At 37.5% G+C, this 13,413-nt stretch overlaps 1 protein-coding gene across 2 annotated transcripts in view; it reads left to right on the top strand.

Moving 5' to 3' along the window:
• Nucleotides 1-13,053, top strand: part of TSNAX (translin associated factor X) — a 38,059-nt gene extending 25,006 nt beyond the window's left edge. The window contains exons 5-7 of one of the 2 annotated variants that reach the window (XR_006270958.1): nt 7,349-7,476; nt 10,166-10,330; nt 11,226-11,360. Coding sequence is in view for 1 of the 2 variants with exons in the window: in XM_043477132.1 (XP_043333067.1) it covers nt 7,349-7,476; nt 11,226-11,603 (506 nt within the window). In the remaining variant the exon portion in view is untranslated. Of the gene's footprint in view, nt 1-7,348; nt 7,477-10,165; nt 10,331-11,225 lie in introns of both variants that reach the window. The other variant, XM_043477132.1, reaches the window with a different exon arrangement.
• Nucleotides 13,054-13,413: the final 360 nt, after the last annotated feature.

Genomic DNA, 13,413 nt, shown 5'->3' with positions numbered 1-13,413 from the left:
CATCATAGCAGTGTTAGTCACCATACCTGAAAGGTGGAAGCAGCCTAGGTGTCCATCGATGGACGAAAAGATAAAATTCTGTATATTCATTCAATGGAGTATTGTTTGGCCTTATAAATTGAAAAGGAAGGGCATTCTGACACATGCTACAACAGGGGTAAATGCTCAGTGAAATAAGCCAGTCACAAAGGGACAAATACCATTTCTTGTTTAGTTGCTAAGTCACGTCCAGCTTTTTCGCGACCGCATAAACTGTAGCCTGCCAGGTTCCCCTGTCCATGGGATTTCCCAGGCAAGAATATTAGTGTGGGTAGCCGTTTCCTTCTCCAGGGGATCTTCCTGACCCAGGGATCAAATCTATGTCTCCTGCATTGGCAGGCAGATTCTTTACTACTGAGCCACCAGGGAAGTCCGACAACTACCATATGATTCCATTTATATGAGGTACCCAGAGGAGCTGAATTCATAGAGACAAAGTAGAATACTGATTGTTAGAGGCTGAAAGAGAGGGAGTGAGAAGTCATTTAATGGGCATAGAGAGTCAGGTTTTTGTTTTTGTGTGTGTGTGTTTGGGGGCCAGACCATGTGACTTTGTGGGATCTTAATTCACTGACCAGAGGTCGAACCCGAGCCCTCAGCAGTGAAAACCTGGAACCCTAACCGCTGGACCTCCAGGGGACTCCCGATGGTGGGAACTGGTTGCAGGGCAGAGTCAGTGCACTTAATGCAGCACATCTGTACACTGAAAAATGGCTGAAATGTTTAATTTTATGGTCTTGTTTGGTGAATTATATTTTTTTATGTGCATTTATTCATAAAATTGCAAAATTTATGCAAAATTTTATGCAAAATTGCACATCATTCAGGGAAGTGCTTTGTTCCAGAAGCAAATGGCATTCCTATTCAGTTGCCACATAATTTGGATTCACAAAGATGAATTTTTTTTTGATATTTCAATAGGAGGAATAGTTCATACCAGTCTAAATTTGAGAAGTACCACAGAGATCATGGTATCTAGTACTTTTGTTTTATAGTTGAGACATAGTCCTGGAAGTTGGTTGTACTTAGTTGATTTTATTAACTACAAATCATTTTTTAAAATACATTCATTAAAATAATTTTCCATGATTTGAATTGGCTCATGTGGATAAAACAATTCTACAATGAATTAATTCAGCCAGATATCTTTTCCTGTTCATAAAGAAGTGATGTGCTACCAATATGTTCTCCTGTAGTTAGCATCTTTTTTAAAGTTCATTCAGTATCAGGAATGGTATTAAAAATATTAATTTGCTTTTTCACTGCTTGTTTTCCCCCTTTTTCTTTTTAAAAATTCTTCTTCCTCTCCCACTGCTGAGCTTGGAGACGTGAAATTACTTCTCTTAGTTCTAAGTGCAGTCTGTCGTCTCCCCTCTGTGGCTGTCACCCTGAGCTGAGCGCCGCCTCTCCCCCGCACAGCTGAGCTCTGCTGAGAGGACACTGACTCTCGGATGCCTTTCTTAAGCGTTGCGGGAGATAGGTCCTGGCATTTCGATCTTTGCTCGAACAGAATCAAATTCCTGGACATAATTTTCCCCCAGTGATCTCTGTAAGCAGACTATCTCAGTGTAACAGTATTTCCTCTAGGATGATTTAAACCACCTTGCTTAGAGAGCCAAGGTGGTAAGAGTTCTTGTGATGTTAAGTCACAAGTTTTTCCTGTTTCCTTCTGTCTTTGTAATCATAGTGTATATATTGTGTTTTAGTATTTATTTATTTGTTTATTGTATTGTGCTTTTTTCTGAAATGCACATTTTCCTCTTTATTAACTGTCCCTGTAAAACATTTAAAATTTTAAGTTATGGAATAGGCTTTCAAAAATGTATCTACCTCATTTAACTATTTTTGTACCCGTTATATCAGGCACAGAGGGTAAGCAGTGAACAAGGCAGTCATGCTGTTGCCCTTCTAGCAAGGGGTGGAAGTGGACATTTGTTAAAGGTTGTTATGTTATTTAAATGTTAGAGCTTTGATGAGTGCCACAGAGGAAGGGCACGTGCCACTGGGACAGCATATAATGAGGCCTTGACTTAGCATGTGGCGGTGTCAGGCAGTTTCTTCAGAGGTGCTGTTTGATGGAACGTGAAAGGATTAGTAATTCATTGGGTTGAAAAAGAGAGGAGAGTATGAATGAAGGCTGAAGGAGTAGCATACAGAATCCCCTGAAGTCAGAGAGGGCACAGTGTGGGTGAGGAACTGAAAAGATAGAGCACAGAGTCAGGAAGAGAAGACCGAAATACGCGTGTAAGTTCTGTGCACACTTCGTGATGTGAGCGTTCTATCCACCAGGCACGCCAGTCCCAGAGTTCTCCAGGGGAGCAGAATCAACAGGACTCCTGAGGCAGGGGGATGGGGCAGGCAGATAGTAATTTATTTTAAGGGCTTGACTCCCATGGTTTGGGGGCTAGCAAGTATGAAATTTGTAGAGCAGGCCAGCAGGCTGGAATTTCTTTAAAGAGTTGATCGGGATGGGGAATACGTGGAAATCATTGGCTGATTCATATCAATGTATGACAAAACCCACTGAAAAATAAATAAATAAATAAAGGAACAACAACAACAAAAAAAGAGTTGGTGCTGCAGTCTTGAATCTGAAATCTGCAAGCTGGAAACTTAGGCAGCATTTCTCTGTCATAGTTTTGGGCAGAATTACTTAGTTGGGAATCCTCATGCTTCCTTCTTAAGGTCTTCAGCTGGTTGGATGGGTGTTCCCTCCATTCCCACCCGTCACCATTTTGGAGGGTTATCTGCTTTACCCAGAGTCTTGATTTAAATGTTAATCACATCTTGAAAGTACTTTCACACCCACATTTAACAGGTGTTTGGCCTGAGCACCAGATGAACCATCACATAGTGTTACTGTGAGAGCAGGGAAGAGACTGGTTCAGTATAAGTGATAACCTCCTTTCTGACTGATTTCCTCTACCTTGAACTGCAGGCTGGAATTTGTACCCTGTCTGTCAAATCAGCTTGAGATTATAGGTGTGTAGATAAAGTCATCCTTCGCCTACAGGCTTATACTGGCTTATACCCATTAAACTGAGAATACTTGCTTGATGAAATCACTGAGCCTTACCGTAAGGCCCCAGGGAAGCTTGCGTGCACCACCTTCAACTGATAGAATCTTACATGACAAGAACTTTGCTGCTTGTATTTGATTCCAGCATTTAAAATACTATTTTTGTTCAACATGGCCCTGAAATGTAAGCCAACTTTAGGAATTTGGGGGCAAGATTATGCCTAGAAATACTGAAGAAGTAGGAAAATTCAGAGTATATTCAAACAATATACTTTTGTTAAAAGATTTGTATGGATTTACATATCCATCTTTGAAATGTATAACTACATGAGTATAGTAATACACTATATGAATGTATAACTACATGAGTATAGTAATACACTATATGAATGTATAACTACATGAGTATAGTAATACACTATATAAATGTATAACTACATGAGTATAGTAATACACTATATAAATGTATAACTACATGAGTAGTATAGTAATACACTGTATAAATGTATAACTACGTGACCATAGCGTGAGTTGAGGCTGATGATGTAAATGGGGGTTGAAATTAAGCAGGTGCTTATAAACCATGTTAATGACTTTTCTGTGTTTTCTAAGAGCCATGGAAAGCTATTTCGGCTTTAAGCAGGGCAGTGATGTGGTCATTATTATTAAATTATTAAACTGGTAATTATAGTTATTAGATAGGCAAAAAAGACTATAAAAAGACTGTTTCAAAGACCATTAAAAAGTCTGTGGTGTGAGAATGGGTGAGAAAGAGGAGGAAAATAGATGGCGGTAAGGGCAGGACCCTCTTAGAATTGGCAAAACAAAGAGGGCCAGGTTTAGAAGGAGTATTGTGAATTCATTGTTGCTTATGTTGATTTTTGAGGTCCCTCTGATGGGATTGTTAAATATGCATTTGGATATATGTGATTCTAAACCAGAGCTGTAAAGCTGAGAGATGGCAGCATTAATTGAAGCCAAGTATAGGTAATTTGAGAGCCTAGGGCTGGCAGAGACTAAGAAGACATAGCCAGAGAGGCAGAAAAAGGGGGATCTAGGAGAAGATGTCATAAAAGGAAACAACGGGAAGCTTGTTTAAAAGCAAGGGAAAAAGTGGTCAAAATGCTGAATGCTGCTACATAATTAAGACTGAAAAAATGTCCCATTAAGATTCATTAACTGGCATAATTTTAAGTTAGAGCTGTTTTGTCCTAGAGATGTGCTCAAGCTGGAATGAAGTAGGCTGAGAAGTGTGAGATGTGGTTATTAGGAAGCTACTTTAAGAAATTTAACTGTGGAGGGGAGTAGAGATATTGGGCAATAGTTGCGAGGCAAGATATGGCCTATGGATGGGAGAGATCTGAGTGAGTGTAAATGTTGACAGCATCCAGTAGAGAACATCAAGTGGAAAACCTCAAATGAGGAAGGGAGAATCTGTGTTAAGGTTCCTACTAGGATTGCATAGTGATTCTGAGGACAGGCACCTTGGCTGGCCTTTTAAGATGGAACACCTGTCTATAGGGGTAATAGGGGTGAAGGAGATATAGTACCACTGTTTATTTTTCTTAAGTCCCTATTGTAGTCATCAGTGTCCGAACAGGAAACAGAAACTGCCTTGTTGTTCAGTCGCTAAGTTGTGTCCAACTCTTTGTGACCCCATGGACTGCAGCACTCCAGGTTTCCCTGGGCTTCACTATCTCCCAGAGTTTGCTGAAACGCACATCCATTGAGGTGGATGAGCTGTCCATCCAGCCATCTCATCCTGTCACGCCCTTCTCCTGCCCTCACTCTTTCCCAGCATCAGGGTCTTTTCCAATGAATAGGGAAGGTTTAATATACAGAGTTAACTGTACAAGGGACTTCTTTATAAGAGGAAACATGAACTCTAAAGAGTACAGGAAATCAGAGGAGGAATCCACATCCTTGGAAGGAACACATCTGGAGAAGTCCACCCCTGCCCCCAACTTAGCCACCCCACTGAAGTCACGGCCATTGGATGGCTGAGATGTTGCGCTGATGGCATCTTCAGGAAGCTCTCCATGGGGAGGTGCTGAACCATGACTCCTTGCCCATGGAGGTGGCTCGCTGGGAACCGCTCTCTGGGTCACAAGGAGAACCTGTCCCCAAAGAGAGGCCTGGTGCTGCTGCCCACCTCGAGCCGCTGGCATGCGTGCTGGGAAGGCGGCCGCAGACCGGGCCCAGCGGAACCCGGAGCGCGCCCCTTCCTGCGTTGTCCTCCAGGACCCCCTAGCAGTCACGCTTACTGTGTGCCCGCTGGCAAAAGAGAGCCGTTTTGAGGTCCGCCTCCGCTCTGTGCATTGATAAAGCTGTGAGACAATAAGTTGACAAATGACGCTTCTGTTATTGATCTTGTAAATTTTTTCCATTTTTGCTTTTATAATGATTGTAATGATGGATATCTTTATACATAAATCTTTCGGCACATATCTTCTTTAGCTCCCGTTTGTAAGAGCTAATCATGGTAAAGCTATTTAGAGATATAATGAGTGATTCTTAAGTTTTGCTGTTTGCTTTTGTATGCCTGAAGTATTTCTGGAAGGAAGTGAGAAATATAGATTGTTGTTAGAAAAGGGAACTGGATTGTATTAATCTATTCATCAAAGTGAAATTTTATGAAAGTATTTTTATTGTAAGTGTTAAAACATGTTATCTGCTCTGTTAAACTCAACTTTATTGCTTCATTTCATGTTATGGTTTGTTAAACAAAGTACCCTATCATGTCTTGCTCTGTCAGCTGGAAGCACCTATTTTCTGACTTTATTTCAGCATCATTTGCTCTTCAAAATGAGTCAGGATATTTTCATTTAGTTATTTCCTCTTATTGCTGTAAGAACCAGGTCACCTATTTCCTTTTTGTCTTTGACCCTTGTGTGGCACTTGATGTGATGATACGGCAGTTATCTGACACTTGCTGCCGGGCCTGATTTTTAGTGTTAGCTACTGGGAGGTCGTGTGAGTGCAGGACTCTGTCAGAAGTGTTAGAAAGAGAACTTAAATACAGATGACCCTACCAGGTTCTGACTTTTATTTCTGAACTTATTTTCCTCTTCTTATTTTTTACAATAAAGCCTTCAAAAAGAAGACCAAGTTTGTTAAACTGACAGTAATAATAATAATTTTAAGAAACACTTTTTTCCCTGTGAGTATTACCTTATAGATTAAGACATAATAAAATAATGCTGAAAAGTATGGCTATAGAATTTGCTTGTTTTAAAACACTTGAAAAAGTATAGCACTATTTTTGACCTTTACCGGCCTTTAATTCAGAGTGGATTCTGTAGGATTTATATCTCGTGCATTTGGTATTATTACTCATTAGCTTTTTTAAAAAAAAACTTCAACTACTGAAGCAGAGAGGATTTAATTTGAAGTATGAGGAAAATGGCATTTTGAATTTTGACACTTTAACTTTCATTATTTACAGTGTTTTGTTTTTTTAACCTAGGAACATTTTAAGGAAGAGCCAAATTATCTTTAATTTTATCTCATGTGATTGGATCATTGTCTATTTTGCTGCTTAAGGGAGCAAAATCTAATCTGTATAAGTTCTATTAAAGCCTACCAGAATTTTGCTAATAGCCCTTTCTTAAATTCTTTATAAAGTACTTATCTGAAAAATCTTTGCCATTTCTTTGTAGGAGAGAGTAGATTTTTAAGACTAATGGACTCATGAAATACAAAGAAGACTTTGAACACATTCCTTTTTTTTTTTTTTTTTAGTTGGAGGCTAATTATTTTACAATATTGCAGTGGGTTTTGTCAATCATTAACATGAATCAGCCATGGAGTTACACGTATTCCCCATCCCGATCCCCCCTCCCACCTCCCTCTCCACCCGATTCCTCTGGGTCTTCCCGGTGCACCAGGCCCGAGCACTTGTCTCATGCATCCCACCTGGGCTGGTGATCTGTTTCACTATAGATAATATACATGCTGTTCTCTCGAAACATCCCACCCTCACCTTCTCCCACAGAGTCCAAAAGTCTGTTCTGTACATCTGTGTCTCTTTTTCTGTCTTGCATATAGGGTTATCATTACCATCTTTCTAAATTCCATATATATGGAACACATTCCTTTCTGAGCCACCTTACGTTCAGCTACAGGAACGTTTGCTGTGTGCAGTGCTTGCTTGGCTCAATCTAGGGCTGATGGACTAGATAGCCGTTAAGCTTTTGTTGAGCTAGGTGATGATTAGTTTGAAGTTCTTTACTATGACATTCTTACTAATATAGTTGTTGTTCCTTAGTAATTTTCCTGTTGGTTTTTCAGGACTGCAGGAATATGTGGAAGCTGTCTCTTTTCAACACTTCATCAAAACACGATCACTTATCAGTATGGATGAAATTAATAAACAGTTGATTTTTTCAACAGAAGACAATGGGAAAGAAAATAAGACTGTAAGAATTTAAAATCATATTTCACATTTATTACATAATTTACACAGCATTGTGATAACTGTAGGAGATTCATTGGCTTATAATGCAAAGAATATTGAGATGAAAATGTTCTTTCTAAAGTGTGATTTCATAGATTCCCACCTAGGGAAATGGTCTTTCTAAATATATTAGTTAGTGGCTCAACAACTATGGGTAGGTTGGGGGGAACAATACCCTTTTATGTAAAGCATTATGGAGTGGTTATTATGTAAGTCCACTTTTGGTTTTACTGTGTATTTGCTATGTACCCTTTAGAAACACTATCTCATTTAATCCTTTCATTAAACTTATGAGGTAAGAATTACTACCCTCATTTCACAAAAAGGCTTTTACAGAGTTTAAGTAACCTGTCAAGCTCTAGTCAAGCAAGTGTGACAGCTGGCTTGGAAACCAGGTGTCCTGAATGCGAAGCCAGGAGTGTCTGTCACTCTCCCAGTGTGTCTCACCATGTGCCACAGGGACCCCTGTGCCAGGGATCTGCCTCAAAGGCGTGTTTTACAGGATTTGATGTACAGGTTTTAAACCAGGTAGCGTACAGCACATGCCACATAGGTGCTCAGTAGTTAGTAGTCATTACAAGAGCCAGTATAAAGTTGTTATGATAGAGTGAGAGATGTTAATTTAATCACTGAGTTCATAAGCTTGTATCTGAAATAGTGCAGTTCAACTTTTAAATAAATACTGTTTTTTTCCCCCTGAGTTTCAAGGTATAATATTCAGGCCATGAGGTAAAATTTTGAGTATTAGATACTCTCCTAAGATATTAGTACACTTAAAGGTACAATTAAACAGTTTTTTTCTTTTCTTTATTTTTCATCAGTTTTTCTTTCATTATTATTTTAAAAAATCAGTCAGGATAGGTAGGCAGAAAGTGGAAGAAGGTGTGGAAATCATATTTTCTTGAATGTTAATAAAATATTAATACTGAATACTGAAAAATAATTTGGTGTGACAGGTGTAGCTCACTTCAAGGAAACCATATATTTTCTCAGTTTTAAAAATTATGTGAAGTTTATTGAGGAAATTCATCTTGAGAAGTAAAATTCTTTCATATTTTTAGTTGATTTAGTAAAGATTGGAATTACAGAAAGAAGTAAAGGGAGCCTATGTGACCCTGCTTCTTAAATATAATAGGCAAGTTACCATACTTTCCTTTCGATTCTCTGTAATTCAGAATGGAAGTATCAGGGCAAGAAAGTAAAGAGAAATGGAAGTAAATGCCCTATTCTGAGGATTTATGTAGTAAATTATTCTAAGATTAGGATGTCATAATCATACACATGTGTCTTCTCAAAATGTTAAGACCACATTCATAAATAATATTTCTTTTTAGTGCTAGAGATTCTTCTAGGTGCTGAAAATTCTGGAAATCCAATAGTGGAAGGTATTTTGCTCTGACTTGCATATTGAGAGTAGTGTCAAACCATTTAATTCTTTAAAATTTCTTATGAAAAATTCAAATGCACAAGAAAAGTGGAGAAAAATAGTAACACATGAACACCCATGTACCCAGTATCTGGATTCAATAATTGTTAATATTTGACCTTATTTGCTTCATCTAAATGTTTTTTTTGCTAAATTAGTTTAAGTTATAGTTATCCTGATATTTTTCCCCTAAATACTTCAAGTCCATTGTGAAAAATTGCATTTTAAGTAATTTTATTTTCCCTGGTTTCTAATATATATTATCAGTAAAGCAGAATTTATTTCCTTGACAGTTTGTTGATTTTTTTAACATGCTTTTTTCTTCAGAATCAACTTTTTAGTTATATTCAGGGAGCTCCTTCTGTCTAATGATGGGAACAAAGGATAGTCATGTTTTCTTAAGCAAAAATCATTTTCATAAATGACTTATAAAAACGCCAGCCGCTTCTCCACCCCCCACCACTCCCACCACAATCTGTCCTTTCCAAAAAGATGCCAGTTCTCTTAACAGTTAATAGAAATGAAATATAGCAGGTCAGGCTAATTGGGGAGCTGACTTTGGATACTTACCCAGTTCTAACCATTAACTAGTGATATTACCTGCAGTGTTTCTGGGACCTCATTTCTTATACTCCATATTGAGAAGATTGGAACAGATGGTCTCTGAAAAGTCCAACAGTGTTAGGATTCATGTCCTGGATACAAAGCAACCAGAATCATCTATAAAACCTAAAGTTGACTCTGTCATTTGCTCACTTAATTCTCAGTGTCTCTGTTACCTGTTAGGTAAAGTTCTGATTTCTTAATGTGGCTTTCTCCCCTTGCTCTATCGCTTGTTCTGTCTTTCTAGACTCAGCCCATAATACTTCTTACTTTAAATTTTACTCTAAAGAAATACCTCACTAGTTCCTCAAGTACACAGCACAGTTCTCATCTGCATGCTCTTGCAGTTCCCTGTGCCTGAAATGTCCTTCAGTGTAATTCCAGCCCACCTAAGTCTCATCAGACTTTTAATAACAGTTCAGACATCGCCTCTTTCAGAAAGAATCCATTAGAGAGAAGTTGATGTGGAGAGAGGAGATTGATGTGGTGACGGTAATGGTGATAGCAGCTAACATTTATTGAGTATTTACTTTGTGTTGGGCATTATGCCAAGAACTTGGTAAATGTTATCTCATCCTTAAAAATAAACCTCTGAGGTAGGTACTGTTATCCCATTTTACAGATGAGGAAACTGAGGTTTAGAGAGATGAAATAACTTGCCCAGGGGCATACACCTTATGAAGCAAGGTCCTGGAAGAGGTGGGAGGAGATGGGTCAAGGTCATTTGGAAGAGTTAACCTCAAACAAGAGGAGGGACAACTCATCATCTGAGACTGGAGGATAGAAGGTAAAGACGGGTGTGGACATAAATAAGTTTTTTTGTTTTGTTTTATTTTGTTTTTAGGGATAAGGTAATTGAGAGAGCTTATGCCACGTGATCTGGCAAATAACCAGGCCAGTGAAAGTAGGCAAGATTGTTTACTAAGAGTGAAGAGGTTTGGGATTGAGTAAGGGGCTGAGGAGAAAAGTAGTGAAGGTTTGAAATGGTGTTCAAAGAGACGGGCGAGAACCATCTAAGAAATAAGTGAAAGGATTGGTGAGTAATCTGTAGTGGTACAAACTCTATACAGTTGTGATCATCATTATTATTTTTTAGCCTAGTGGTACTCAGTACTTGAATAAAGCACTAACAAGAATAGTTTTTAATACTGATTCAGGGTGTGTTTTTGCTGGGCAGGTGCAGTAGAAAAATAGGAGTCTGAAGAAACTGAGGAGGATATAGCAAGAGAGTGTTAAATCATGATGGTTGGTGCTGAGTGGGGACAGAGGAGAGGCCAGAAAGGGACTAAGTGACTGAGAAAATCATGACTGGATCATAAACCTGGAGGGCTTTATGATTTGCCATTTAAATATGTAAGTCATTGTCATGTGATGAAGTCATTCATTAGGCCTTAAGAATATCTTTATTTTATATATCAAGTGAAGTTGGAAATGATTGATTTTATAATGATACAATATTAGATTTCAGAATTATCTTGAAGTTTTAAATTCAACTCCTTGCTGACGGCATGGGTTCTTCTCGTAACATCTTGAATGGTCATTTAACAAAATGGATCATTTTATTTAGAGAAGATTAGTATGATTGACTTGCTGTAGATTTTGTACCTTATTTGTATACATAGTCACTCTTTTTCACAGTGTATTTTCTTTGTGTGTGTGTGTGTTTATTTTTTTTTTACCAGCCTTCCTCTGATGCACAGGATAAGCAGTGCGGTACTTGGAGACTGAAAATCACGCCTGTTGATTACCTCCTGGGAGTGGCTGATTTAACTGGAGAGTTGATGCGAATGTGTATTAACAGTGTCGGGAATGGGGACATAGACACTCCCTTTGAAGTGAGCCAGTTTTTACGTCAGGTTTATGATGGGTTTTCATTCATTGGCAATACTGGACCTTATGAGGTTTCAAAGAAGCTGTATACTTTGAAACAAAGTCTGTCCAAAGTGGAGAATGCTTGTTATGCCTTGAAAGTCAGAGGTTCAGAAATTCCAAAACATATGCTGGCAGATGTCTTTTCAGTTAAGACAGAAATGATTGATCAAGAGGAGGGCATTTCTTAGGATAATGTTTTAATCAGTTGTTTTTCTCTTAAGAACTCCTAAGAGAGACCAATTTGTAAGACTGTTATTTAGTATATCATTTGACTTTATTGTGGCTTTAGAAATGTTTTCAGTTGTACTTGTTTTAAATTGTATACAGGCTGTACATAAAATTACCAAAATGAATCATTTCTTATATCTTACTTGTGAAAATTTACATACAGATGTTTGCATATATGCCTATTTGAATTTTTGCTGGCTAAACTTCATCATTTATCTTTGTTAAATGTGAACATGCTTCAGAGTGCACTTTCTGCCATACCTGTTTTAATTTACTTTGTGTAAATTTTGGAGTGGTGATATTTAGTGGAAGACATTTATAGTTTAAGTTGGTGATTTTTTTAATATATAGAAAGATTTCTTAGTTACACATCTGGACTTGAGTTTCCTGTTTAAATTTCTTGGTAATATTGTGCCAAGCCTCCAAAATAGGCTTATTCCATAGAATAAGAATTAAAATTATTATTAATGTACTTTAATTCTATGAGGTAGTGAGAATTCATACTGTATTCTGGCTAATTTTAGGTCATTTTGAATCCATATGAAACAGCCTTCCAGAAAAATTGACAGGTACCCAGATGTTAGTTTATACATTTAATTTTTGTCCTTTATCACAGAAAGCCTGATAGAGAATTGGCACTAACATTGTAATATTGTCACTAATGTTTGAGTTGAATTATATAATTGCACACACAACTGAAAAGCTAGTGATTATTTAGTAATTTTTCTTGTCATTTCATTAGGCATGTTTGGAGGCTTTCCTATTCTCACATCTATAAGAAATTACATCTAAATAATTATAATGAAGTTTTGAAATCTTTGAAATATTAAGTTAACCCAAATCTTTACAGTTGTCCAGTTGTGTTAATTGATACATAAAAAGTTGCCAAAGAAGATTTATCACATACAATTCAGCAATAAGACAATTGTCAACACAGTTGGGAATAACAAGTAGTATCACTAGTAATAGAAGTAGCCTCACTAGTAATATTTAGAATTGGAATTTGCCTACTAAAATTAGTTATAGATTATTCCCTGTGGTGTGAAACTGACTTGAGCATGGCCCTGTTGGCTGACAACTAGACCTTTTCTTTTGGTTTTGTGAGTTTTGAGAGTCTAGATATTGGATTTTATTTTTGGAAAAATTAGCAGCTCTGTTTGCAAGGGCTTATTCTTGGAAAGTGTAATTTTCCAAAAATTATCACCTAAAGGAAAATAAAATATATACATGCCTAATAGACTAGGTTTGTTTGTTGTTTATTCTGGTGGTAGTATGTATTTTTGGTTTCCCTATTCAAAGATACAGCTGAAATAGTTTATTACATATTTTTGTTTCTTTTGCCACTTGAAGTTGATGAATATCTTATAGATGTTTAAAACTGAACTCTTTGAATAAAATATTAAAATATAATAGTTTAGCTTATTTTTTGATCAGTTGAGAAATACTTCATCAAACTGTTAAGAATTTTTAGCCTTAACAGGAAATTTGGTACAGACTCGCTTAATATAGAGATTTATGATTTCTTAAAATGGGTCCAGAGATGGTGAGAGTTTCAGGAAGGACATCCTTTCACCTCTCATTGACCCAAACTGGGTAACTTTCCTATCCCTTTAAACCAGCTTAGTGGAAAGGAAGATGAGATCACCTTAATGTATCAAAGTGGCCATTATCTGAGAGAAGAGTGAACACAAGAAACTGAATTAGGGTGTTACCATCATAGGGGAAGGGGAAATGGCCTTTGGGTTCATAGTCGGCACTATCTGCTGCAGG

The sequence above is a fragment of the Cervus canadensis genome, chromosome 8, assembly GCF_019320065.1.
Source record: "Cervus canadensis isolate Bull #8, Minnesota chromosome 8, ASM1932006v1, whole genome shotgun sequence".
Classification (NCBI taxonomy): domain Eukaryota; kingdom Metazoa; phylum Chordata; class Mammalia; order Artiodactyla; family Cervidae; genus Cervus; species Cervus canadensis.
Note: the sequence above shows the minus strand (reverse complement) of the source record. Positions and strands in the feature narration are given on the sequence as shown.